Source organism: Chelonia mydas, chromosome 12, assembly GCF_015237465.2.
Source record: "Chelonia mydas isolate rCheMyd1 chromosome 12, rCheMyd1.pri.v2, whole genome shotgun sequence".
Lineage (NCBI taxonomy): Eukaryota > Metazoa > Chordata > Testudines > Cheloniidae > Chelonia > Chelonia mydas.
Window position 1 is genome coordinate 10,606,151 of NC_051252.2, and position 24,368 is coordinate 10,630,518.

The 24,368-nt window shown below is 42.1% G+C and overlaps 1 protein-coding gene across 3 annotated transcripts in view; it reads right to left on the bottom strand.

Annotated features, from left to right (window-relative positions):
* The window catches only part of NFATC3 (nuclear factor of activated T cells 3), a 137,133-nt gene extending 112,839 nt beyond the window's left edge, over nt 1-24,294 (bottom strand). The window contains exon 1 of one of the 3 annotated variants that reach the window (XM_037877397.2): nt 23,881-24,294. In XM_037877397.2, coding sequence (XP_037733325.1) covers nt 23,881-23,980 — 100 coding nt within the window. In that variant the 5' untranslated portion in view covers nt 23,981-24,294. The remainder of the gene's footprint in view (nt 1-23,880) is intronic. The other 2 variants (XM_037877398.2, XM_037877396.2) reach the window with 2 other exon arrangements.
* Nucleotides 24,295-24,368: the final 74 nt, after the last annotated feature.

Sequence of the window (24,368 nt, forward strand, 5' to 3'; positions counted from 1 at the left end):
GTACGGTCTCACTACAACAGCCAGCTGTAAAAATAACCATATATACACTGAAAGAGGAACTTACAGGTCTGAACAAGAAGCTAAAGATCTCAACAACAAAATTTGGTTCAACTGCTGGATTAGATTTGTAATTCCTTATAAAACAATGTGCTGTAGTTTCAACTGTAACTGAGTATTGTTCTCCTGACTGAGTCTCTCATCTAACTAGAGGAATATGAATTGTGTTGAAAATTAATGTAGCAACCTTAACTACAAGAGACTGATTTCTGATTTATATGTGTGGTATGAATATTAAACTTTTCCACCCTTTAAATTAGAAAGGCAACATTTCTTATCAGATAATTATTTCTTAGCATTCTATACCAGTAGACAGAAAGTGCTGAAATCTGCCTCTTGTAGCTTGTCAACTTACAATATTCAGATGATCCCCACAAAGCAGTGAATTCTGGAGACAGTTAGAATTTAAGCTAATTACAACATATGCCAAGTGCCCACGATTCCATGCTGAGGCCAGAGTTTTGAGAGCTAGCACTCTGGGCTCGGTTTGCACTCCCAAGCCTTGAGACCACCACAAGCTAGCTCCACCCTGAAACTTGCTCCACTCCCACTCATGCTACGCACTAGATCTTATATCACTTATGTGACCCACTGTTAAAAATTCAAACAGATTTGCAAGTTCTCAAAATCAGCTCTGCCCTTAAACGGTAGGAGCTATAATTTTTTTGGAGTGTGAGGATGGAGTAGATGTTACGCTATATTCTTTATATGTACAAGGGATTCAACCCAATGTTGAAGTGTAAAACTCAGTTCAATCTGAACTAGAGAGATGTGACAAAGTGATTTCATAAACAATTCAGATCATCCTCAAGGCTCCAGTCAAGCACCTGTTACTCAGCCAGAAAGCCTACTGAAGTCAAATGGAGGATTAAACATTAAATTTCTTAAAGTGGTGAAAGTTATTAAATTCTGTGTATATGATCACATGATTTTATAGATATAGCTCTCTTCGACAAAATTTTAGTGGTCAAAGTTAAAGTTTAAGTGGAATCCCACAAGCAGTATTACCCTTTACCAAAATTCTTCATCTTTAAAAACAAAGCCCAAATGTCAGTTGCATACAACAGAATAGTACCTTTTCCCCTTCAAGAAGGCCTAGGAAGTTTTTATATCAAGCACTTGAAAGTAGTCTCAGATTTAAGGTGTCCATGCAGCTTCAAGTTTGCCCCCTCAGGCATATGTATTATGATACTGTACTTAAATTACAAGTTCATACTCCCACTTTGCCCATACAAAGCTCCTGTCTCATACAGTGCACAGTATGGACATTTAAGGGCCCTGAATTGAGGTTGCACAGACAACTTTAAACCTGGCATTTCCTAACTTCTGAGTTCTTTGTCATGCAACCTAAACAACATTGTCGCAATAAAACTTTTTGCATATAATATTTATCAAGTGTGTACTAAAGATTTCAAAATTAATATAGTAGATATCTGAAGTTTTAGTTCACCTAACTTAATGTAAGTGAGGCGTTGGTGAAGTTGAATATTTCTATGAATACATAGACTTTAGTAGCTATTCAAGCATTTAATTTGTTTGTAGCAATTAGTGTTACAGTACCAGAAATGCCAAGTCTTGTGAATTAGAAAATCGCATATCTCATGATTAAATAAAATTATTAAACCTAACTCATGATCTCGGGACAGAACACTCAAATGTCAAGATTCCCCCCCTGCCCGCAAGACATGGCAAAAAAAAAAAAAAAAAAAAAATTCCTGACATTTGAGAGTTCTATCCCAAGATCATGAGTCAGGTTTAATCATTTATTTAGAAATCGCTGTCAACCTGTCTCAGGTGACAGGGGCTGACATAAGGAGCCTCTCCTTGCAGGGCTCCCACAGTCAGCCCCAGGCAGCCAGGGTTTCCCTACCAGCCTGGGAAGTGGGAGAGGCCATCCCCCACAGGCCTGGGGAGGGTGAAAAACCCTAAGAGGAGCAGCGGTGACGCTGTGAGAGCTGAACTATGGGCTGCAGGGGGGCTGAAGGGAGGAAGGTGAGGGCTGTATTGATGATGGTGCTGAGCAGATGGGGTGAGTGCTGGAGGTGAACTGAGAGCAGTTGGGGGTTGTTTGGGGCTGGGGGACTGAACTGAGGGGGAGATTAATTGAGAGAGGTTGTGTGGGGCAGAACTGATGGGGGACAGGATTAACTGCTGGGCAGGAGATGGGCAGATGTGGAGGTGAGTGCTCCTGCACCAAAAGCCAAAAAAATTACCTCATCCAATACATGTGGGATAGTGGGCAACATTAATGGTCACATGGATACACCCTGGGGATGGGAAGGGGGAGTTCAAAATTCAAGAGACAGACCTACAAAACACAATATAATCTTAGATAGATAGATATCTCATGGGGGGGGGGGTGTCCAACTCATGATTTTTGATCCCCTGAAGTTGGCAATACTGTAGTACTGTATATTGGAAGTTGAAAAATTAAACAGGCTTTAATTATCTAGTAGTTGTTAAGCTTTGTATAGGGCTTTATGCAAGTTTTAACAGAGTAAATTTCAGGATAGGTGGGATGAAAAAAATACAAAAAACTGTCTGGATCCTTCACCTGTTCATTTCTAGACTTGACATTTGTTTGGTTTTTAAGAAAAAATGAACTTTTTTCTGGTGTTGGCAGACTCCTCTGAAACATTTATTGGTCGTGAATGTTGAAAATGTATGGTTAATCTCCTTGGATTTTCTAGCTATCTTTCTTACTTTTTAAATAAGCACCAAGTTGAAAATTGGGTAGGTCCATTCAAAAGGGAAACCAAGCTCAGACAGATGAGGCCTAAATCAGTGGTTCTCTCCTGCGGGCGTCAGCAAGCCAAGAGTGGCACGTGCACAGGCAAATGAAGTAACTTCGGATAAGGAAGCAGTAGATGGACACTACTTTTATCACGGTGGATTTCATTTAAATCATGATTTAAATCACTAGTCAGGAAGACTTGATTTAATCATGGTTTTCTACATAAAAGTACATTCTTGTTGGTTGTTATAACCTTAATAGATATTTTTCACAACTTAGAGATAGATGTAGGTTTCATTTTTAGAAGGTATACACTATACGTTTTTAAAGAGTGATTTTGAAAACTTTTCAGATTAGTTTTACAGCTATATCAGAAAATGAAATAACCAAACAATCATTCATTTACCAGAGGAAATGGAAGCAGATATTTATGAAGTCATTGGGACATGAACTATCTCCAATTCATCATCATTAGTATTTGGAGGATTTTCTTGCCATGCTGTATTAGGAAGAGATCACCACCTGACAGACATTTAAATTGTTTTATTTAACTAAACCAACAATGTTAAGTATTTTGGATTTTTTTCTTCAACAGCAAACATATAATTTTTTTTTTAAAGAACAAGTATATGTCCCTTGCTTCTCACATTTATTTCCAGACTTCTTCTCCTTGTCCAGATGTATTCCACCCCCAACTATCTTCTATTCATTGAACTTTTTGAAACTTTGCACTTTTAGAGAGAGGTAAGGGATTGGCTCTGTGTACACAAATTTGCAGAGGGACAATAGGGTTGAGGTCTTATTTCTCACCTCTATATATTATTTATATATTTAAAAACATTTTAGCTGTTAACAAGCATGTTACCTCTGGAGAAACAAATCCACAGTTTGATAACTGCAAAACTAAGCATCTCTGATGGCATCTTCTCGACTGAGCACTGAGTCCCACTGGGTAGATAGAAAGATTAACCTAAATAATCTATACAGAAGCCTGTGGAACCCCATAAGATTGGGGCCCTAATCCATGAACTATTGGAACTCATTTACAAAACTTTTCTTAAACGTTACACGAATATATTGTCTCATACTATAGAATTAGAATTTATAATCCCTATTCCATGATGAGATATCTTTAGATAGGCTTTTTCCTAAAATTAAAAAAAAAAAAAAAAAGCATTTTGTCAAAAAAATCCACTTTAAATTAAAAAAATCCAATTTTGATTTTTTTAAATCTTTGATTTTTATCCACATAATGAAAGCTATCATCACATACAATCTAGAAAATGAGCTCTTAAAGTTTATTGCCCAAAAGGAGAGTTTTTCTTATCCCTTTCCACATGTCCCTCACCAATCCTTTAAGTCTCCCACAACCTCAACTGCCCTTTCACACCTCTGGTCCCCTCTATTCACTCTAAATCTGACACCCCACCCTTCCCCCACAAATTTTAGACAAAGGAGCACAGTTTCCTGGCATTCTACAATGTTTCTCTCTCCCTGCTGTCCTCCACAAGTTTATTTCCCCCTCTCAGGTCCATGACCAGTTTAGGCTCCTTTTCCTGTATTCCCCCTTAGTCCAGGGTCAAATTAACCTTTTGTGGGCCTGGTGTCAAATATGTTTGTGGGCCCCCGTGGAGGCAATGGAGCATGGCACAGTAGGGTGACCAGATGTCCCGATTTTATGGGGACAGTCCTGATTTTTGGGTCTTTTTCTTATATAGGCTCCTATTACCCCCCACCCCATCCCGATTTTTCACACTTGCTGTTCCGTTACCCTATGGCGCGAGGGGCCAGCCAGAGGCAATGGAGCATGACATGGCAGGGGCAGCCCTGCTCCACCCAATGAGAGGGCACTATTTACAAACCAGCAGTTGCCCGACGCACAGTGGCCTGCCCAGCCCTGTGCTGCTAGGATGCCCCTTCCCCTCGGGGGAGGCCCATGCCACACTACACAGCCCCCTCCCCCCCCAACCCCCTATGGCCAGAGGCCTCCCAGACCCACTATGCCCAGCACCCCCCCAGACCCACCCACAAATCCACAGCACCCTGCACACCACAACTGCCCAGCACCCCCCCCCCGACCCCCCACTCCTAGTGCCCCACCACACACACAGATCCTCCCGGCCCCTTCACAGGCCAGCACCCCCCCATACACTCCACAGACCCACTCCCCCAAGCCCTGCCTTCCGGCCACACTCACCAGCCCTGCTGGGAGGTGACTGTCTGCTGGGACGAGCCGGCAGCGCAGCCAGGGCTGGTCATCGCTCCGTCCCTTTGGGAGTGGCGCGATCAGCCAGGCCAGGACCCGCTCCGGCCAGGATCCCTCAAGACACACTTGCCTAGAGGGGTCCAGCCAAACCCTCCACACTGTTCCCCACCCCCACACACCCCTGGCTGAGACTAGCCAGGCTTCTGCACCAATCCCAGGTGGTTCAGCTCCAAGGAAACAGGTGGGGTCCCACAAGTGGTGGGGAGCAGAGACTGCCCAGAGCCGGAGGTGCACTGGGGTCTGGCCAGGGGTCTGAGAGGAGCAGGGGGTGGGGCCAGGGAGCAGAAAGAAGCCCTCAGCCAGCCAGCGGGCAGGTTGAGAGGAACAAGTGGTGGGCGGGGGGAGCCAGCAGGGTCTCAGGGTGCGGTGGAAGCAGAGCAGGCCGGGGCCTCTTCTGAGCATGGGCCCTGCTCCATGGAGCCACTGGAACCATTGTAAACCCAGCACTGCCTTAGTCTGCCTCCCCATCCATATCTGCCTTCCGTGTATGATTCAGCCGCAATAGCTGCTGAAAAGCATGGGGTCGGAAGCAGGTTAAATTGAAAAGGCTGTGCTACCAAACCTGCCTATTATAAGGTTGCCTGGCACAACCCATTAAGACCTGGCTTTCAGTAGCTTAGAACTACCAAACTAACCATTTGGGATAAAGTTTTCTATGAGTTTCTGCCTCAGGGCGATTTTTTTTTATTTTATTTTTTTTTTTAAAGTTTCAGCCAAAGTAATTCCACTATTTGCGAAAACAAGACTAAGGAAAATGTTTTTCAATGTTAAAACAAAATTCTAGGAACATAAGAACATCAGATTACTGGATTACCAACAATGTTCCCTCTAATTTTTTCCATCCATGTGTGGGATGAATTCTGTTATGTGCACCAAATTATTGAAGCAATGTGCAGATGTGCGCCACCAGTAGAAACAAAAAACCTAGATAATATATATTTTTAAAAAGTTACCATAGAGATAATTACTTCTGCCAGGACAGGTTAGGCATTTTAGAACTGACGACTCAAAGAATTAAATTTAAGTGTAAGAGATATAAAAATTATGAAAGGCATAGACCTGTCAAAAAACTCAAACAACAGCACTTTGAAAGAAAATATATGTACATAGAATCACAGAATATCAGGGTTGGAAGGGACCTCAGGAGGTCATCTAATCCAACCCCCTTCTCAAAGCAGGACCAATCCCTAACTAAATCATCCCCGCCAGGAAGTATACATTGCAGGAAGTATCAAGTAGTAACAACAACTATGTGTTGAGAGGTGAGAGTGACACAGAGTGAGAAATGACACTGTGCGTGAAAGAGACAGACAGACCAACACACGTGTTGCCCCTTTACGTACATTGCCCCTTTAAGTAGATTGGCACTCAAAGCAGATACAGCAGCAGACACCAGCAAGCTCCCTCCCTCCCACTCCTGAGCTCTGCCATGGTCACCACCCCTGCCCTGCAGAGATGTGGTACCTGGGGTGATGGAGCCAGGGGGCACCCTGACATCAGTGCTCCCTCCCCTCCTGCTCTGCATAACAAGCAGGAGACTCGTGGGAGCAACTCCCAGGCAGAGGGCTGGAGCAGCATGGTAGTGGGGGGAGGGACACCTGAAGTGCGCGGCACTTGATAGCTAAATTGCCTCTAAGCTGTGTGGCTCCACAGCTGCCTATTAAGCGCTGCGCAGACGCTCAGGGCTGCAGCAGGTAGAGATGCCTTTCCCCAAGCCCCCGGACCTGCTGCGGCACCACTCTCCAGCCCAGCCCTGCTGTGGCCGGGGGAGAGGCGCTCCACTCCCGGCCTGGCCCAGCCCAGCCCCAGACTTGCCCAGGTGCTGCTGTGGGGAGAGAGAGCTGGGGGGCAGAGAGATAGATGGGGGAAGGGGGAGTCCTCTTTCCCCACTGTAGCCCCAGGTAGCACCACTGCATCCCAAATCCCTCATCCCTAGCCCCACCCAAGAGCCTGCACCCCCAGCCAGAGCCCTCACCTCCCCCTAACCTTCTGCCCCAGTCAGAGCCCTCCCTCCCCCCCCACAGTCCCCCAACCCTCTGCCCAAGCCCTGAGCCCCCTCCCACACTCCAAACCCCTCAGCCTACCCTGCCACATGAATTTTGTTACACTTCCATATTAGTGCACATAAAATTCGTTCCGCACATGGGTGGGAAAAATTAGAGTGAACACTGCTTGATAGCCTGCTGAGCGTCCACGCAGCTTAGAGAAAACTTAAGTTACCAATGGTCCATCTAGCCCAGTATTCTGTCTCTGACAGTGGCCACTATCAGAGCTTCATGGGAAGTCTGTACAGAACAGAGCAGTTGGAGTGATGCACCCTTGTCTTCCCTTCCTGGCTTCTAGCAGTCAGAGGTTTAGGGTCGCCTCTAGCATAGAGTTGCACCCCTGACTATCTCTGCCTATAGTCATTGATTAGCCTATCCTCCATCAACTTATCTAGTTCTGTTTTGAACTCTGTTACACTTTTGATCATCATAACATCCCATGGCAATGAGTTCCACAGGTTAACTGAGCATTATAAGAAAAGAAAAAGAGTACTCCTTGTTTGTAGTAAACCTACTGCCTATTAATTTCATTGGGTGAACCCTAGCTTTTGTATTGTGGAAAAGGGGTAAACAACACTTCTCTATTCACTTTTTTCTACACCATTCAGGATTTTACGGACCTCCATCATATTCCCCCTTAGTAGTCTCTTCTCTTAGCTGAACAGCCCTAATCTTTTTAAGTCTTTTCTCCTATGGAAGCTGTTCCTTACTCCTGATCATCTTTATTGCCCTTCTCTGAACTTTTTCTAGTTTCACTATATCATCATTTTTGAAGATGAGGCAACCAGAACAAAATATTCAAGGTGTGTGCATGCCATGGATTTATATATGCTATTTATTAGGGCTGTTGATTAATCGCAGTGAACTCAAGTGATTAACTCAAAAAATTAATGGCGATTCATCACATATTAATTGCATTGTTAAACAGAATACCAATTGCAATTTATTAAATATTCGTTGTTTTTCTACATTTTCAAATATATTGATTTCAATTACAACACAGAATACAAAGTGTACACTGCTCACTTTATATTTGATTAAAAATATTTGCATTGTAAAAATGAAAATAAAAAAACAGTATTTTTCAATTCACCTCATACTAGTACTGCAGTGAAAACTATCGTAAAAGTGCAACTTACAAATGTTGGGTTTTTTGGTTACATAACTGCACTCAAAAACAATGCAGAACTTTTAGCGCCTACAAGTCCACTCAGTCCTCCTTCTCCTTCAGCCAATCGTTAAGACAAACAAGTTTGTTTACATTTATGGGAAATAATGCTCCCCGCTTCTTATTTACAATGTCACCAGAAAGTGAGAACAGGCATTTGCATGGGACTTTTGTAGCCAGCATTGCAAGGTATCTACACGCCAGATATGCTAAACATTCATATGCCCCTTCCTGCTTTGGCCACCATTCCAGAGGACATGCTTCCATGCTCATGACACTTGTTAAAAAAATAATGCATTAATTATATTTGTGACTGAACTCCTTGGGGGAGAATTGTGTGTCTCTGGCTCTATCTGACCTGCATTCTGCCATATATTTCACATTACAGCAGTCTCGGATGATGACCCAGCACATTGTTCATTTTAAGAACACTTTCACTGCACATCTGACAAAAACACAAAAGGTACCAATGTGAGATTTCTAAAGATAGCTACAGCACTCGACCCAAGGTTTAAGAATCAGAAGAGGGATGAGGTGTGGAGCATGCTTTCAGAAGTCTTAAAAGAGCAACACTCCGATGCGAAAACTACAGAACCTGAACCACCAAAATAGAAAACCAACCTTCTGCTGGCGGCATCTGACTCAGGTAAAGAAAATGAACATGCGTCAGTCCACACTGCTCTGGATTGCTATCGAGCAGAACCTGTCATCAGCATGGACGCACGTCCTCTGGAATTGTGTTTGAAGCAGGAAGGGACATATGACTCTTTAGTGCATTTGGCATGTAAATATCTTGCGACACTAGCTACAACAGTGCCATGAAAACACTTACTTTCTTTCTTACTTTCAGGTGAGACTGTGAACAAGAAGCGGACAACATTGTCTCCTGCATATGTAAACAAACTTGTTTGGCTGAGCAATTGGCTGAACAAGAAATAGGACTGAGTGGACCTGTAGGCGCTAAAGTTTTACATTGTTCTCTTATGACTATTTAGTTTCCTTAAGAGCCTTTGGTGATGGACCTTGTCAAAGGCTTTCTGAAAACCCAAGTAAACTATCTCGACTGGATCACCCCTATCCACATGCTTGTTAACACCCTCAAAGAACTCAAATAGATTGGTAAAGTATACAAGGTATACTTCCCTTTACAAAAGCCATTAACTAGACTCTTCCCCACAAATCACGTTTGCCTATTTATCTGATAATTCTTTACTATAGTTTCTACCAAGTTGTCAAGTACTAAAGTTAGGCACACTGGCCTGTAATTGCCAGGATCACCTTTTTTTAAAATTGGCATTACATTAACTACCTTCCAGTCATCTGGGACAGCCTTGTTTCAGTGATCGGTTCCATACTAGTTAGTAGCTTCTCAATTTCATATTTGAGTTCTTTCAGAACACGTGTGAATATCATCTGGTCCTAGTAAGCTATAGCAACCTAATGCTTTGGAGGATAAACTTGAAATTTGGCAGGGGTTGGTCTCTGTGTTAGGGATGTGCATTTTAACTTCCCAAGCAAAATTTGGGCAGACTTTCATAAGTTATAACCCTTGGAAAAACTGCAGTTTGCACACGCTCAGTAAAGACTTGCTTGAATTTAACAGCTAAAATCTCCAAAGATGCAGTCCTCTCTGAGCACATTCAAGCCTATCATATCTCCTACTGTTGACCGGACTACCCATATAATAAACCTCACAAAGCAAATGAGCAAGCTCCCTCCCCTCACAGTCCCCACCTCCAACAGAACTAAAACGTGCCATCCCCAGAGCGAGCACACTCCCTCTAAGCCCAGGGCTCTCTCTGTAATGTCTGCTCCCAACTGCTCAGGACCAAGCACTGGAACAGAAGACAGAAAGCCTGTCAATAACTGTACTGGCACACCAGCAGCATGGAGAAGGAAGCCATCTGGTTCAAATACAGTGGTAACTGGGCTGACAACTTTACCCTAACTGTGATTTCAACGGTGAAGTATGTAAAAGTTCAAAAAAGTCACAATAACCTATGTTGATGGGAAAAGGTACCAAAAAGTAGACAGACTGAATTAGTCCCTACTGATATGGATCAAGGACTAAAATCATGCTTGATAAAAAAAAACAAAAAAAAAACAAAACAGAAGATGTGGAACTGGAAATTAATGAACCAAAACTCCTGTGTCAGATATTCAGTCTAATTGGTGGACAAAGGAATAAGGGGATAGGCTATTCTTCCCAATCCTCCCTTTTTTGGGGTGCTAGAAGGAAGACTTTGTGGGAAAAGTAAGGAAAACCAGTTGGAGGCTACTGAATTAAGTTTCACCATAACTACCATTCTCATCATCTCCTGGACCCTGGGCCTTCGCCACCCTGATCCTGAGAGATGTCCTCACTGGACTGAATTAAAAAGAGGGGTACTCAGAAGACATCACCACCCCTAAGAGCTGCAGCTCAATCCTAAACACCATCTGCGATAAAACAGGATCAGACTTTAAAAGCAGCAACAGCTCCAGCCCATCTCAACTAATCTTTTCTCTTTTCCCTGAAACAGTTACCATCTAAGTGACTGTCAAACGAGTCCTCCTAAAACTCTCTCCAATTAAAGGGAAAGGGAACAAGAAATGCTGTTAAAATGAAAGCCTTAATACTTTATATTCCAAATGCTTTAACTGTTTTTCCTTCTTTTCTGTATCTTTAATACTAAATAGCCTAAGTTAAAATTGACTCAGGTCCTTCTTGCTGATCCAGCAAGCAGACAGGACCTCTGGTTCCAGGGACCCCGCCCCCAATCTTTAGTGAAGGATTGGCAGGACCTAGCCTATTTTAGGCCCTATAAGGCTGTGTCCTTATTCTGAGCTGAAGCTATGATCAATTTGCGACCACAGGAAAAAAGTAAAGCAAGCCTACAGAGACGGTGACTTTGCTAGGGAGTTCACAGTACTGTAAAGGCAGGGAGCTGTGCAGGCTGGAAATACCCTGGTGAGAAGAGAGACAGACACAGGTCTCCCTCCACCCAAGACAGGTGAAAAACGGAAAAATAAGCATGGGCACTGCCAATGTGTGCACTCTGGGCAATTCCTGGATCAAGAGGTTACAGAATGTATAAGAGCAAGGAGTATACCATACAATGGAGAGTGCTGACTACAGACTGATTTGGCTTGGTAGGCAATTTTTAGGACATATGTTCAACAGCCTAAATGACTTCTCACACTTACCAACAACATAAGAATGGCTATACTGGGTCAGACCAAAGGTCCATCAAGCCCAGTATTCTGTCCTCTCACAGTGGCCAATGGCAGGTGCCCCAAAGGGAATGAACAGACAGGTTATCATCAAGTGATCCATGCCCTGTCACCCAATCCCAGCTTCTGGCAAACAGAGGCTAAGGACACCATTCCTGCCCATCCTGGCTAATAGCCACTGTGGGCGGGAATGGTGTCCCTAGCCTCTGTTTTTCCTATCTAGAAAACTAAATGGCAAAAAAACCAAAAACACAAAAAATACCACCACTACATTAACAGAGTAATGGTGGAGCAAAACCTCAAACCTCTGAAAACAAGGAAAGCCACAGTTAAGGTTTCTCATACAACCTTAACTCTGCCCTCTTTCACCAATGCCCAAAAACATCCTGACAAAACACATACCTTTACTCTCCCAACTCCACAGCTGCTGAAAGGTACAAGCTTTTCACCTCCTTTCACAACTCACTCATTCTGACCCACAAGATTCCATATTACACTATTAAACGACAAAAAGGGGGTGAGAGATGGGCGTGTCGTGGAGCTTGCAGTAGCCAATATGAATTATTTGCATGAACTCCAAGTGGAGTCAGCATGGCCCTGAGTCCCAGGATGTTAGGAAGACCTGGACACAGGTAGCTAGCCTGAGTGGCCACTAGTGCCACAGTATCCACACTTCTATTTTTAGCATGCTAGCTCAGCTTGAGCTACTGTGAGTCAGTCTATACTGCGAATTACATCTCCCAGCTACAACAGACATATCATGCAGAGTTTTTACTTGGGTTGCTAGCCTATGCTGAAGCCCATGCCACCTTGTCTACACTGTTACTGTTATACCTACTAGCGAAATTAAAGCTAGAATGTGTATAAGCTACCTGCACTACAATCACACCTTCACGAACAAGCGTAGGCATATGACCTTAAGCAAGTTTTTAAATCTCTGCCTCCATTCCTGATCTGTTTAAAAAAGGGGGTGGGGTGACACTTTTCTGAGCTTGCAGATCTGTTGTGATAATAATCCATTAATGTTGGTAACAGAACAGGTGTAGTTCCCTACACACGGAGAGCAAGGTTTGAAGAGCCAAAGTAGGGGTTGTGTGTTCCCTATCCTCTGAAGCCCACCTCACTGCTCAGTAGATGGTAGGAGCAAAAGATGCATATTTACAAAGATCCTTCAGCTATTTCCCCATCCCTAAGAACAGAGCAGCAGCAACAGTGCAATATGGGAGAGGAGCAAGAGGATATGTTTCCACAACCCTCAACTGCTCCCAGTCCAACTAGTTGAACAGGGCACAAGACAAAAAGGATTTAAACGAAGAAGGAGAAAATTATACCACCAATCCAAATTGTTAAACTGATCATTTAATATTACTGGTTTTGTTCAACATATTTTATAGTAATACTGTTCTAGTTTTCCTTCAGTGTTTGACAGAATAAAAAACACTTGTGTATTTTGAGGACCTGAAGTGAACTAAGACCTAGTATTGAGGCTTTGAGTTCTGCAGCTGCTAAGCACCAATAAAAAAAATTAACAAGATCATAACTTCACTGTGTTAATCAACTGGCATAGTGAGCAAGACAGCTAGAAATAGGAATCAGACACAGCAGTAGTGCAGAAGACATGGTGACTGAGGGAGGCAAGCAAGCCTGGAGGAAAGTTTTCCTTTGCAGTATGTTCCCTGCATTAAGAGCTTGCACAGCAAACTGACTGGTCATTCAGTTTCCTCCATATCAATCTATGAGAATGCTACAAAAGGAAGCCAACTAGGACTAGCATAATCCACCTCTGCATCAAGCTCTTATGCAGAAAGCAAACTCACAAACCTTATCCCATTGAAGAACTCGGATTACAGGGTCTGTGTCTATCACTGGAGGTCCACAAAGTATTTACTATAAAGTTACAACACTAATTTATAGAAAATCTAGGTTTCAAAATATTTTAGCTACTATTTGCTACTCTGAAGCCTGTACAGATAGCTTAAGGTACCTTCACTCGTAAAGCCAGGAATACAATAGCTTACTTTAGTGTTAAGTACATTCTCTAAAATATGACCATGTGGCAATATATAGTTTTCTTAGCACTTGTTTAGAATGACCTGCATACACTCAAGCGGCAAAGTCACAAGTGAGGAATACAGTCACCCCAAATGAATGTTAAAATCACGCAATCATGCTATCACTTCATCTTCCAAAGTCCTCAGTCCTCTATATCAAGCAGACTGACAGAAGCCCTTGCCCTTAAGATGTTTATACAAGATCCCTGTAATATACTAGTTAATTACAGGCAGCAAATAGACTAGTATTTCTAAATCCCAAAAGCACTCAAACATTTTGTTCGGAAGTGTTATTGATAGTGGCTGAAATATATGAAATCTCATTTTATTGTTAATTCAGAACAATTACAATTGCTATCTTTAGTACCTTTATGCCACAAGAGAATCCAAAATCCAAATGCTATACAAAATACAGATAATCATCAACTATCTGTGATCTCATTAAAAAATAGCTTCTAAAATACCACACTAATTTTTTGTACTAGAAAAAAAAAGTGCTCCCCCTTCTAGCTTTCAAAAGAAAGAACAAGAATTTATGCTCAGACATTATCCACATAGCCCTTCAATTTTCCTCCTAACAAATAAGTCAAAGAATGTAAGTGATCTCATACCAGAAAGCTGTATAACAACATTACTCTAAAATAATTTTTAAAGAGAAAGGTAGGCAGCTAATGAAAGATAAGGATTCTGGTCAAAGCATAGATTACCAGAGTTTGAGTAAGTGTGTTACATCCCACTATCCTCAAGTATAGTATTTTTCTAAGATCCAGGTAATCATAAGGCTCAGAGAGAGTTTAAGTACATTTTGTGAGCCTGTACATCACACAAAACCACCATATTAACAGGAACCAACAACATCCATTCAGTCCATAGGCTGTTTCCACATCAGGAAATGAAAAATTGTCCTAATCTTTTACAAAGCCATGAGTTACATATTAATCAATCCAAATGTGAAGGTCTGCAGTATGATAACATACTAAACTTTTGGGGGGCTAAAAATCAGAAGTCACATAAGAGCAACATCTTTTAACGCGTTCCACAAAAAAAATTAAGATATGGTATACAAGTTTACCTTTAATTTAATTTGTTTTAGACTATTTCTTCTTACCAGGAAACAAACTCTTTCCAGAATGAGATCTAAATTAAATTCTCAAACCAATATAAGCATCAATACTGAATTTTTACAAATAGGAAACAAACCCAATTTTTTTTTAGCAAACATCAAAAATGTTTCCCTTATATGCGGATGTGCACAAAGCATATTAAAATTGTGGATATTTTGTGTTCTCTCATACACACACCCCCACCAATTTTGGGCAGCAGGCTTTGAAACCTGTTCAGATTTGAGGTTACTTTTCAAGCAGTGCCTCTGAGATACTTAATGGAATCAACCTTGTATGTGATTACATTCCAGCTGTCTGTTTTCAATTAATGAAGTGTACAGCCTATAACACAGTCTGCAAATCTACTTGCTGTTCTCTGCAGTTTTCCAAATTCAGTCAGACCCTGGTCAAGTAACTTTAGAGAGTCCAACTGCTGAGAAAAGTGTCACAATACAATATTGCATACAAATAGTATACAGTACATATAAACAGACAGCTGTGTTCAAGTTGGAATAAAGTGCTGGCTTGTTAAAAGCTTGCTCCTGCTTGTGATTTTACTAAGCTTTACTGATCATTTCACTCATCTTAAATTCCACTGTCATTTGAACTTCACATGGCATGCCTGGGCAAATGCAATGACTTGGATGTTGTTTTAAAGACTGGGCTTACTGCCAAGTCTCCTCTGTCTATACTCCCTTGACCCACCAAAGCAGCTTTAGACAACACCTTCTTTATTTACATTAGTGAACAGCAGTTTGACTGCTTACATCACAGCAATATCAAGTGAGGTCCAATCTACCCATACAACTCACTTCTTTAAAAGCAACACTGCTAATTTGCCCATCCACTCCTTCGGTATGATCTAAATCTTGGTTTGTGACTACCATGTACCTGTAGAGAACAAAAAAGGAAAGGAATACAAGGTTCAAAGCTGAATCCACATTATCTCAGCTTTAAGTGCAGTTTTTTTCTTAGAGAGCAATCCTCCAGTGAGGACTTCTGAAGAGCAGAAATGAATCATTTTATATACACTCACACACAAAAAAGGAGCCCTGCTGAATTTATAAACAGTGTGATCTGAACAAAAAAGTACCAGTCCACAAGTTAAATTAAAATGCAGTTTCAACCTGAAGTCTTTCAGCAACAAATGTCTATATAAGCTATTGGTCTCAGACTACACAAGCTTTTTTGAAAGTGACAAAACTATCAAATTTCCTTTAGCCAAAACACCATTACATCTCCCAACACAAGTGTGAAAATCTGTCAGCTTTCCTTGATAATTCAATCTTTTTGATTTTCCTGAAATTTTTGGATAAAAATGTTGTACTGTTACCAATAAAGGATGATGGATAATAAGTTACCCTAGCACACATTTTATTTTTGCTCTCCCTCAGACCAACTAGTCCTGAATCAATACCTCTGTAGTACAGTTTGAAGTGGCAACATGTTTGCCACAGACCCACAATGTTTTCAACCATATATATGATACACAGCTGTTCTGTTCCCCATCTCCCCTCAGTAAATACCATAAGCACAGACTACGATTGGTCTCTCTTTAGCTGTTTTAGGGAAGGAAGGGCAGAGAGTGCTCTTTCAAAATGTACTATCTTCCCATCACATGCTTGCAAGTTCAGCAGACAAACTAGTTTTCACTATATGCTAACAGCACTCGGCTCCATCCAGTGAATACAAACTGTTAGAGCACATCTGGTTTAAAAAAAAAATCAAGGCATAGTGGAGCAAAGCAGCAACAGCACAACTAAAAGCTAACAGCAGAAACTAAGAAATGGATGGTGGACGAAAACGACAACGGGTCTAGAGAGAACTGCAACAGGAATGGGAAAAAAATGAGAAAGGGTGAAAAACATCTCTACACAGAATAAGAGATGGATAAAATAATTAGAGTGTAAGAATGTTAAGAAAATTTCAAATATGTTAACCAAAATAAAAGTTCTGTTATGTTTTGGCTGAGAATCAGACTCCTCCCACGCACACTTATGTAGGTCTGAATCAAACTGTGGTGGGACTAAAAATATAGCAAGGATGGTTTATTACTAACCTGTAGAGTGCCAGAAGTGTGCAGAATGCTTAGTAAAAATATGGCAAGTATCTGCTTCAAAAATTTAATTAAGCACAGGGAGCATGCACTACACTTAGGTAGCATACAAGGGTCAACAGATCGCAAACATGAGCTTTGCGCCACCTTTGCTTATGCACACACTTAACTCCACCATTCGTTTTGTGCGCAACAGCTACACCCCAGCATGTGCAAAAGTATGGTTTGTTGGGGTTTATCTTCCTTTTAGTAGATGGCCTGCTGCCTGCCTATCTAGGAGGAATTTAGATGCTGATCACCTCATTAGAAGCATTTAGGACACAAACGTATAGGACAGGCATTCAACAGTCTAAATATTCCACTGGTACTTAAGAATCAATATCATTCAAACCTATAAAAATGAGCCAGATGTTACTGTGGCAGTCATCATGTAAATATAAAGGCTTTGTTAAAGGACAGTAAGTTTCTCCCTAGTACAGAGACCTAACCAGGGGAAAAACAAAAACAAACAAGAAACCCCCACAACTTTTAATTGGCAAACAAAGTATCTAGTCTGAATAAGAGTAAAAAAAGTAGAGGTTTTCAATTAACTAAGATCCCTGTCAAGCATAAGGCTCTGCATGGGAGAGGTGAAATGCACTGACCCTACTGCTGGACTGGAGTCTAAAAGACCAAGACTAATTTAAATGTAATTAGATTGAAAGTTTTCTTTTAAAAAAAGGGTAAGCAATGGTGTGAGTAGCAAGCAATTCATTAGTTACAATACTATTCTTTTGTTTTAGACCGCTAAATTGTGTGTTAAATCCCAAGAAATCTGTAAGCTTTCTGTCCATTTAAAATGCATGAATGTCTAACATCTAGTGTTTTTGCAAATACCATACCTACTATAAAACAGTAATCTTGAGAGTAAACCTGTGTAATGGCATTTTCAAAGGCACTCATTTTGACAAAAGTCTAACTAAAATTATCTAATCTTTACTAGGATTGTAGTAAAGATGGAGATAAAAACCATTATAAAGAGTTTGTGATCCCCCCCGATGTCAACCCATAATCAGTAGATTGCACTATGCTACTATACCGCAAAACATAATGGAAGTTAAAACACTGTACCTATCAAATTTCTATGAGATCACAAAGTATCAGAGCACAATGCAGACGACAATATTTTTAGCGGCACCATCAATAGCAAATTGCTTATGAGTGGCTGACAGACAACTGGCAGAGTTGATCTGCAAAACATTAAAAGTCACAAGCTGCACAAACACATTTTTAACTGAAGTTGACCTCCACAATACATAAAAACAATACACCCAATTAGCAACAAGTTTGGTTATTGCAGGGCCTGACCCTGCAAGATACTGAGCACCTCCTAGGAAGTCCTGCATGCACTCAATTCCCACTGACTACAATGAGAACTGAAGGATCTCAACAATTTGCAGGACTGGTTTCTTTGTAGGGAAGATAAAAATACACCTATTTATAAGCTAATTAACACTTTATATATAGGCTCTCTTGTTGTCCAACTCAGGTAACATGGTATGCCTCATCTTAGGTACCATCTTTTAACTTTCTATGTACACCATATACTGTCTTGCTTATAATGTACATTGATTTGTAAATGAAATTTCCTCATATACTGACATGCAGTGTCTCTTCATTTACATCATTCAACAGCGAACATTGTCAAGTGTCAACTATTACACACAAAGTTTGAACAGTCAAGCTTAATCTTTTCCAAGAAAACACAAATTTGGTATCACCAAGTTTAGTTTTAACACATTAGTCCCTCAAGTTAAATTTTCTCAAAGTACAAATTACAAAGTAACATTTGGCAGAACTAAATAATAAAAATCTACTGGATTGTGAGGGAGTGTTAATTACAATTCCAACACTAGTTTAAAAGTTAAGATGCCATATGCAACTCTTAAAGTCATCATAAATGGCTGCCACTATTGAACTGTTTTAGTTTTATAAAATTCTGTGTCTTAATATATTTTGAGGTCAGCCTAAAATTTTGTAGTAGAACAACACTGATCAATAGTGCTGCGAGTCAAAGAGAAACTAAAACCTTTATTAGCTAGAATTCCAAGTATCTGTTTTGGCTTTTACACATTCCAAAAATGAAGAATATTTCTGTCTTCACTATGGCAAGAACAAGAATAGTGCACTATGCCAAAGAGAGGGGACAGAGGAGGCACCCAGAATGTGGCACTATCCCACAACCCCCCTTCTCATCTGACTAGTTTATTAATACGGGAAATCCCTTTTACTTTAATGGAACTAAGTTCTAACTAAGGTTGCAGTATTAGACTTTAGACTGGTGGATACTTCTAAACAATCTTTCAAATAGACCACCCTAACAGCAATTACTAGATTAACCAGTACAAGCACAACTACACTAGTCAAGGTGGTCACCATTCACGCAATCCAGCACAAAACTAAGCATTACACATGAATTTCAATCAACTACTGTGTAGTAATGACATGATAGGAGTGGAGAAAAGAGGGAAAGAAAAAAAATGCTGTTATGACTGATTTTAGTTTTTAAATTCCTCTTTTTTTAAAACATGTGTCAGTGTACCCAGAGTCTTCAACTGGCATCCCTTGGATAGGAGTTCTTAAAGAATGTAATAAATTAAATACTCTGAAGAAGTGGATGGCTTTTTATTTCTTTGAAAGTTAGTTTGACTATACATTTTAGAACTATGAATATACAGCCCATACCACAACAGTATTCTTGACTAGATAATTGGAAAAGTGATATTAAAGTTAGAAGTGTCAGTTTAGACTTATCTTCTACGTTATTACCAAAAAATGCTAATGTTGTGCATTTCTCCCACATGCCTAATAGTTTTTCCCCCCCACCATCCATCCAATTTCCTTTAAGGAGGAGCACAGCACAAGGTAAGTGTTTAACAACCCTAAAAGCTTCCCATGGATTGGGAAAGATTTATAGTTAGGTTTCAACTTCTGTAACACTTAAATGAAATATGTTTCTAATATAATAGTTACAGCTATACCCACTGTCACATGTCACGTGCATTTTTACAGTGTATAAAACCAGGGTGGATTTTTTTCAACTGATTTATTTAAAAATCAGATTTTGAATTATGGTATATTTTACTTTTTAAAAATAAACATGTTTAGAATGAAATCTGAATCTAATATAAATGTTAAGGCCTAAACTTGTTATAATCTCTTATAACATTTAAATGAAAAAATAAATAGGCTAAATTAATGAACCTCTATCAAAAACTGAGTTAAAGGCTGTTTTTTCAAAGCCTTATAATGGTCCCTTATAATATAGGCTAACTACTTATGCTAAACAATCTGTTCCACCTTGAATTTTGCTGTGACACTCGGAGTACCTTTCCCAGACTTGAAGAGCTCTGTGTGGCTCAAAAAGCGTGTGTCTCTCACCAACAGAGGATGGTTCAATAAAAGATATTACCTCACCTATGCTGTTTAACTTTTGAGGTCAGGCTTCATAAATATGGCATAATAAGTTATGTACTGTGTTAAGGTCTTGTTTAATAAAAATAAAATTTATATACTGTTTGTGTATTTAATTAAATTCCAGTTATTCTAATGCAGCTTGGCACAAATCATGAGCAAAAAGTTAATTATCTAATAAATAGCAATATATCTTTCACCATTTTCTAACATACTAAAATGTACAATTAATAAGAATCTGAAAAGCTATTTAATTGCTTAAATAAATGCATATAGTTATAGTGCACTCTCCCACGTCGCAAAAAGATGTACCAACAATAGTGTAAAGGCCCTATTTAGTTGTAAATCACCATGTGTTAATGGTTGTATGAGAATGCATCTTTCCTTAGCAAATAACTGAAATACAAATGGAAAATTGATTATTTACATCAAGGCTTTCCACTTAGTGATTTAAATAATGTTTTAAATTGCCTTGATTTAGATCAGTCTACCCTGCATAAAATAGCAAACTGACAGGACATAAAATATCCTGTCACACAGCTGACCACACCAGAATAGAGACTTACAGCATTTATAACATTTGCCTCAAATTACTATAATATACTCAAACAGAATAAACGAACTGCAGAGGATTGGCAGTTCTTACATAATAGTATTTGGAAGCAGGGACCTGTCCCAACCCCTCTGTCCCATGATGATGTATTCAGGAGGCCCAGGCTAAGTTCCCTAGAAGCTGTGTGACTGTGCAGCAGCAGCCTATTTAGCACCGCACAGGTGCTCCGGGAACCCGCCCGGCTGGGACCTGCTGCAGCTAGGGGAGAGGCATCTCTCCCCTGGCCGCAACCTAGCCTGACCCCTACCCAGCTACAGCCAGGGGAGGGGCACCCCTCTCCTGCCCCAACTCAGCCCCGGACCTGCCGTGGCCAGGGCGGGAGCCTATCCCACAGCCCCAGCACTGGAGCTGCTGCAGTGGGGAGAGGAGCCTCTCTCCCCATCCCCAGCACAGGTGCTGCTGCAGAGAGGGAGAACGGGGGACGAGGGGGGAGTCATCTCTCCCCGCCATACCCCAGGAGCGCCCTCCTGCCCCCAAACCACTCATCCCTGGCCCCACCCCAGGGCCCGCACCCCCAGCTGCAGCCCTCTTCCTCCATCCATTCCCACACCCTCTGCACCAGCCCTGGGCCCCTCATCCCCAGCCTCACCCGGGAGCCCTCACCCCCCGGCCAACCCTATGCCTCAGCCCCTCATCCCCAGCCCCACTCCCGAGCCCACACCCCCAGCCAGAGCTCTCACACCCCTGCACCCCAACCCTGAGCCCTCTCTCACACGCCAAATGCCTCGGTCCCACCCCCAACACATGAATTTTGTTATGTGCACCAATATGAAGATGATGTGTCACACATCACCTCCATATTGGTGCACATAACAAAATTCATTCTGCACGTATGGGAAAAATTAGAAGCAACACTGGTCCCAGGTTGCTCCTGTGGACACCAGTCCTGATCACCTTAATAGATACGCAAAACTATGCAGCCACTGCCCTAAGCTCTTCCATATGAATTGGCTCATGTGATGAATAGACAAATATCTAGTTTACAGGATTGCTTAAAAAATGTTTTCAGCTAATACTGTTTTTGCAAACAAACATTCTTGTCATGCAATAGTAAAACAGTTGATCCAGTACTTTCACTAAGTTGCATCATTAAAGTTAGTAATACCTCTACCAAATTTCTATTGAATTTTTGACCAATTTGGTTTTTGTTCTATATTAATTTGAGACATGCTTTATTCTCAGTTGCCAATGCCTATGTAGAACATTTCAGTTTTAATTTTTTTATTCTCACTAGATAAACACTGTTCCATATCCTATTCACAATTGCTATAATTTTTCCTTTGTTTTCCATTTGAGTTATATGTACATTATTTATATAGCACCCTAACATGCATGCTATTTGACTAACAAAAGCCAGGGACCCTGAAACAGCAGTAGTCTTGTGAGAATAAAAAAAAACTTCCATCTGAAATGCTCTACCTAGGCAGCAGCATGACTTAGTAAAAGTACTCTTTTAAGGGTGCCATGCATTTGGTCTTAGTGCCAGACTTCCTAATTTACTGAAAGTCAGGGAAGTGTTTAAAATCATACAACCTGAAATACATATGGTTGAATACATATTAAAATACAGATAAAGATTTTTAATCAATTTAACCTGATACCATAAAGGTCTCTCTACTATACACACAGTGAGAGAACAGAGTCGGAACATGGCTGCAGTATTTAGTAGACTAGACATAACCACATTTCAGCAGTGTCTTGAAACTAGGCTAAACAACAGGTCAATGTATTAACTCAGTTAACACGATTTGGGCCCTTCCACAATAAGGTCAGAGAACTGTATTTTCACGGTGACTCCCAACTTGCATATAGTTGTGCAAATGGGTCCTAATATGCTGCACATTCCTACACCATACTTACGAGTTATTTTTAATTTCTAGTATTTTTCAATAAGTAAGGGGTTTTGTATTTGTTATAGAGGTATAAGTATCTAGAATACTAACTGAAACAAAACAGGATAAAAATAGCATTACAGTGATGCAAGCACATCTAACAAGAAACAAATGCTTCTCATCTAAGTCATATCATTGAAAGTGAAAAACACACTGAACACTCAACAGGAGATATGTAAAAGCTGTATAAAGAAAATAAACCCAGAACTACTGGTACCAAATGACACTTTAATACATGTAGTGCAACAAATTTAATATATTTTACATTACTACACCAAATATATTTCCCACTTCATAGCTGACTACCTACCAATATTTACTTGGTTTCTAATTTGTGAGGACCAGTTTGTTAGTGAAACTGAAATCTGGTACCACTAAAAAAAAAAAAAAGTGGTGTGAAGATGCTAAAGAAAGCCTGGACTAATCCCAAAACACTGTGTAGTGGGACAGAATGCTGTTCAGTGGTATCAATAAATATATACCTAGACCACAATTTTCTTTGTACTGTGTTGCTTCCTAATGCAAGCGCCTACTAGAAAAAGATTGCACATCCATGCACTTCAACCTAACTCAGTTTCTCACTTGGGAAGTTAGGCGCTGGGGGCGGGAGAAGCCCATACTACACTACTTCCTAAACAAAACAGCGAGGTTCAAGGCACATACAGACTAGACTCCCTCCATTCCCCGCTATTCTAGGCCAGTTTTTCTCAAGGTATTAGGGGAAGAGGCAAACGGCCCCTGAACGGCCCAAGTGCGAGCACGCTGCGGGCGAGGGTCTCTAGCGCTTCATGGATTATTAAGGAGGCCTAGGAGCTCCCTGGGCAGCGGCGCCTGGGCCATCCCCGCGTTATGCCGCTGCAGCCTGGCTTCCTAGCCTGTGGCGGGGAAGCGATACTGTCCGAATGGAGCTTGCTGGCGCGCGAGTGCCGCTGCCAGCACCAGAGCCCCTCCGCCCGGGGGAAACCGGTTGAGCAGCACCCTAAGCGCGGCGCACTGCAGGGGGAGGGCTCACAGAGTTTCGTCACTCCTGCCCCACCAGGGCTCATCCCGACTCCCCGAGCAGGGCTGGAGGAGCCCGGCGGGAGCCGCCGCGCCATGGGGAGGAGCGTTCCCCACCCGAGTGCTCGGCGGCTCCCCCCAGCCCAGCCCAGCCCCTCGGAAAGCGGGAACCAGACCCACTCCTCGCACGGTGGGAAGGCAGCCCGCGACAGCCGACCGCAGCGACGCACCTGCAGGCCCCAACGGCGGCCCCGGGCCCGGCTGCGCGTCCTCCCCGAAGATCAGCCTGAAGTCGAACTCGTCAGGGGCGCCGCAGTTTGCCGTAGTCATCGGTTTGGCCGGGGGTGTGAGGCGAGACCCAGTCCCCGCCCGGGCCGCGCCGGGCTGCCGCTGGGCTGGGCTGGGCTCCCCGCCGCGCCTCTCAGGGCCGCCTCATAACACGGGAGAGCGTGTGGGGAGAGCGAGCACCGGCCGCCGCAGCTCCCGTCCCTGCTCCCTCACTCGGACTCCGTCTGTCACTCAGGGGGTGGGCAATCACTACGGGCCGAGGGAGGCCCCGCCCCTCCGCGGCTCCGCCCCCCCGCCGCGCTCCCCCCGGGGCTCACGCGCTACCCGTGTTGGTCCCTCCCGCACCGACCCCGCCTCGCGCTCTGACGGCCCCTCAGACGCGAGAGCACTTCACCCAATCGCGCCGTCCTTCTCCGTCCCCTTCCCTCGT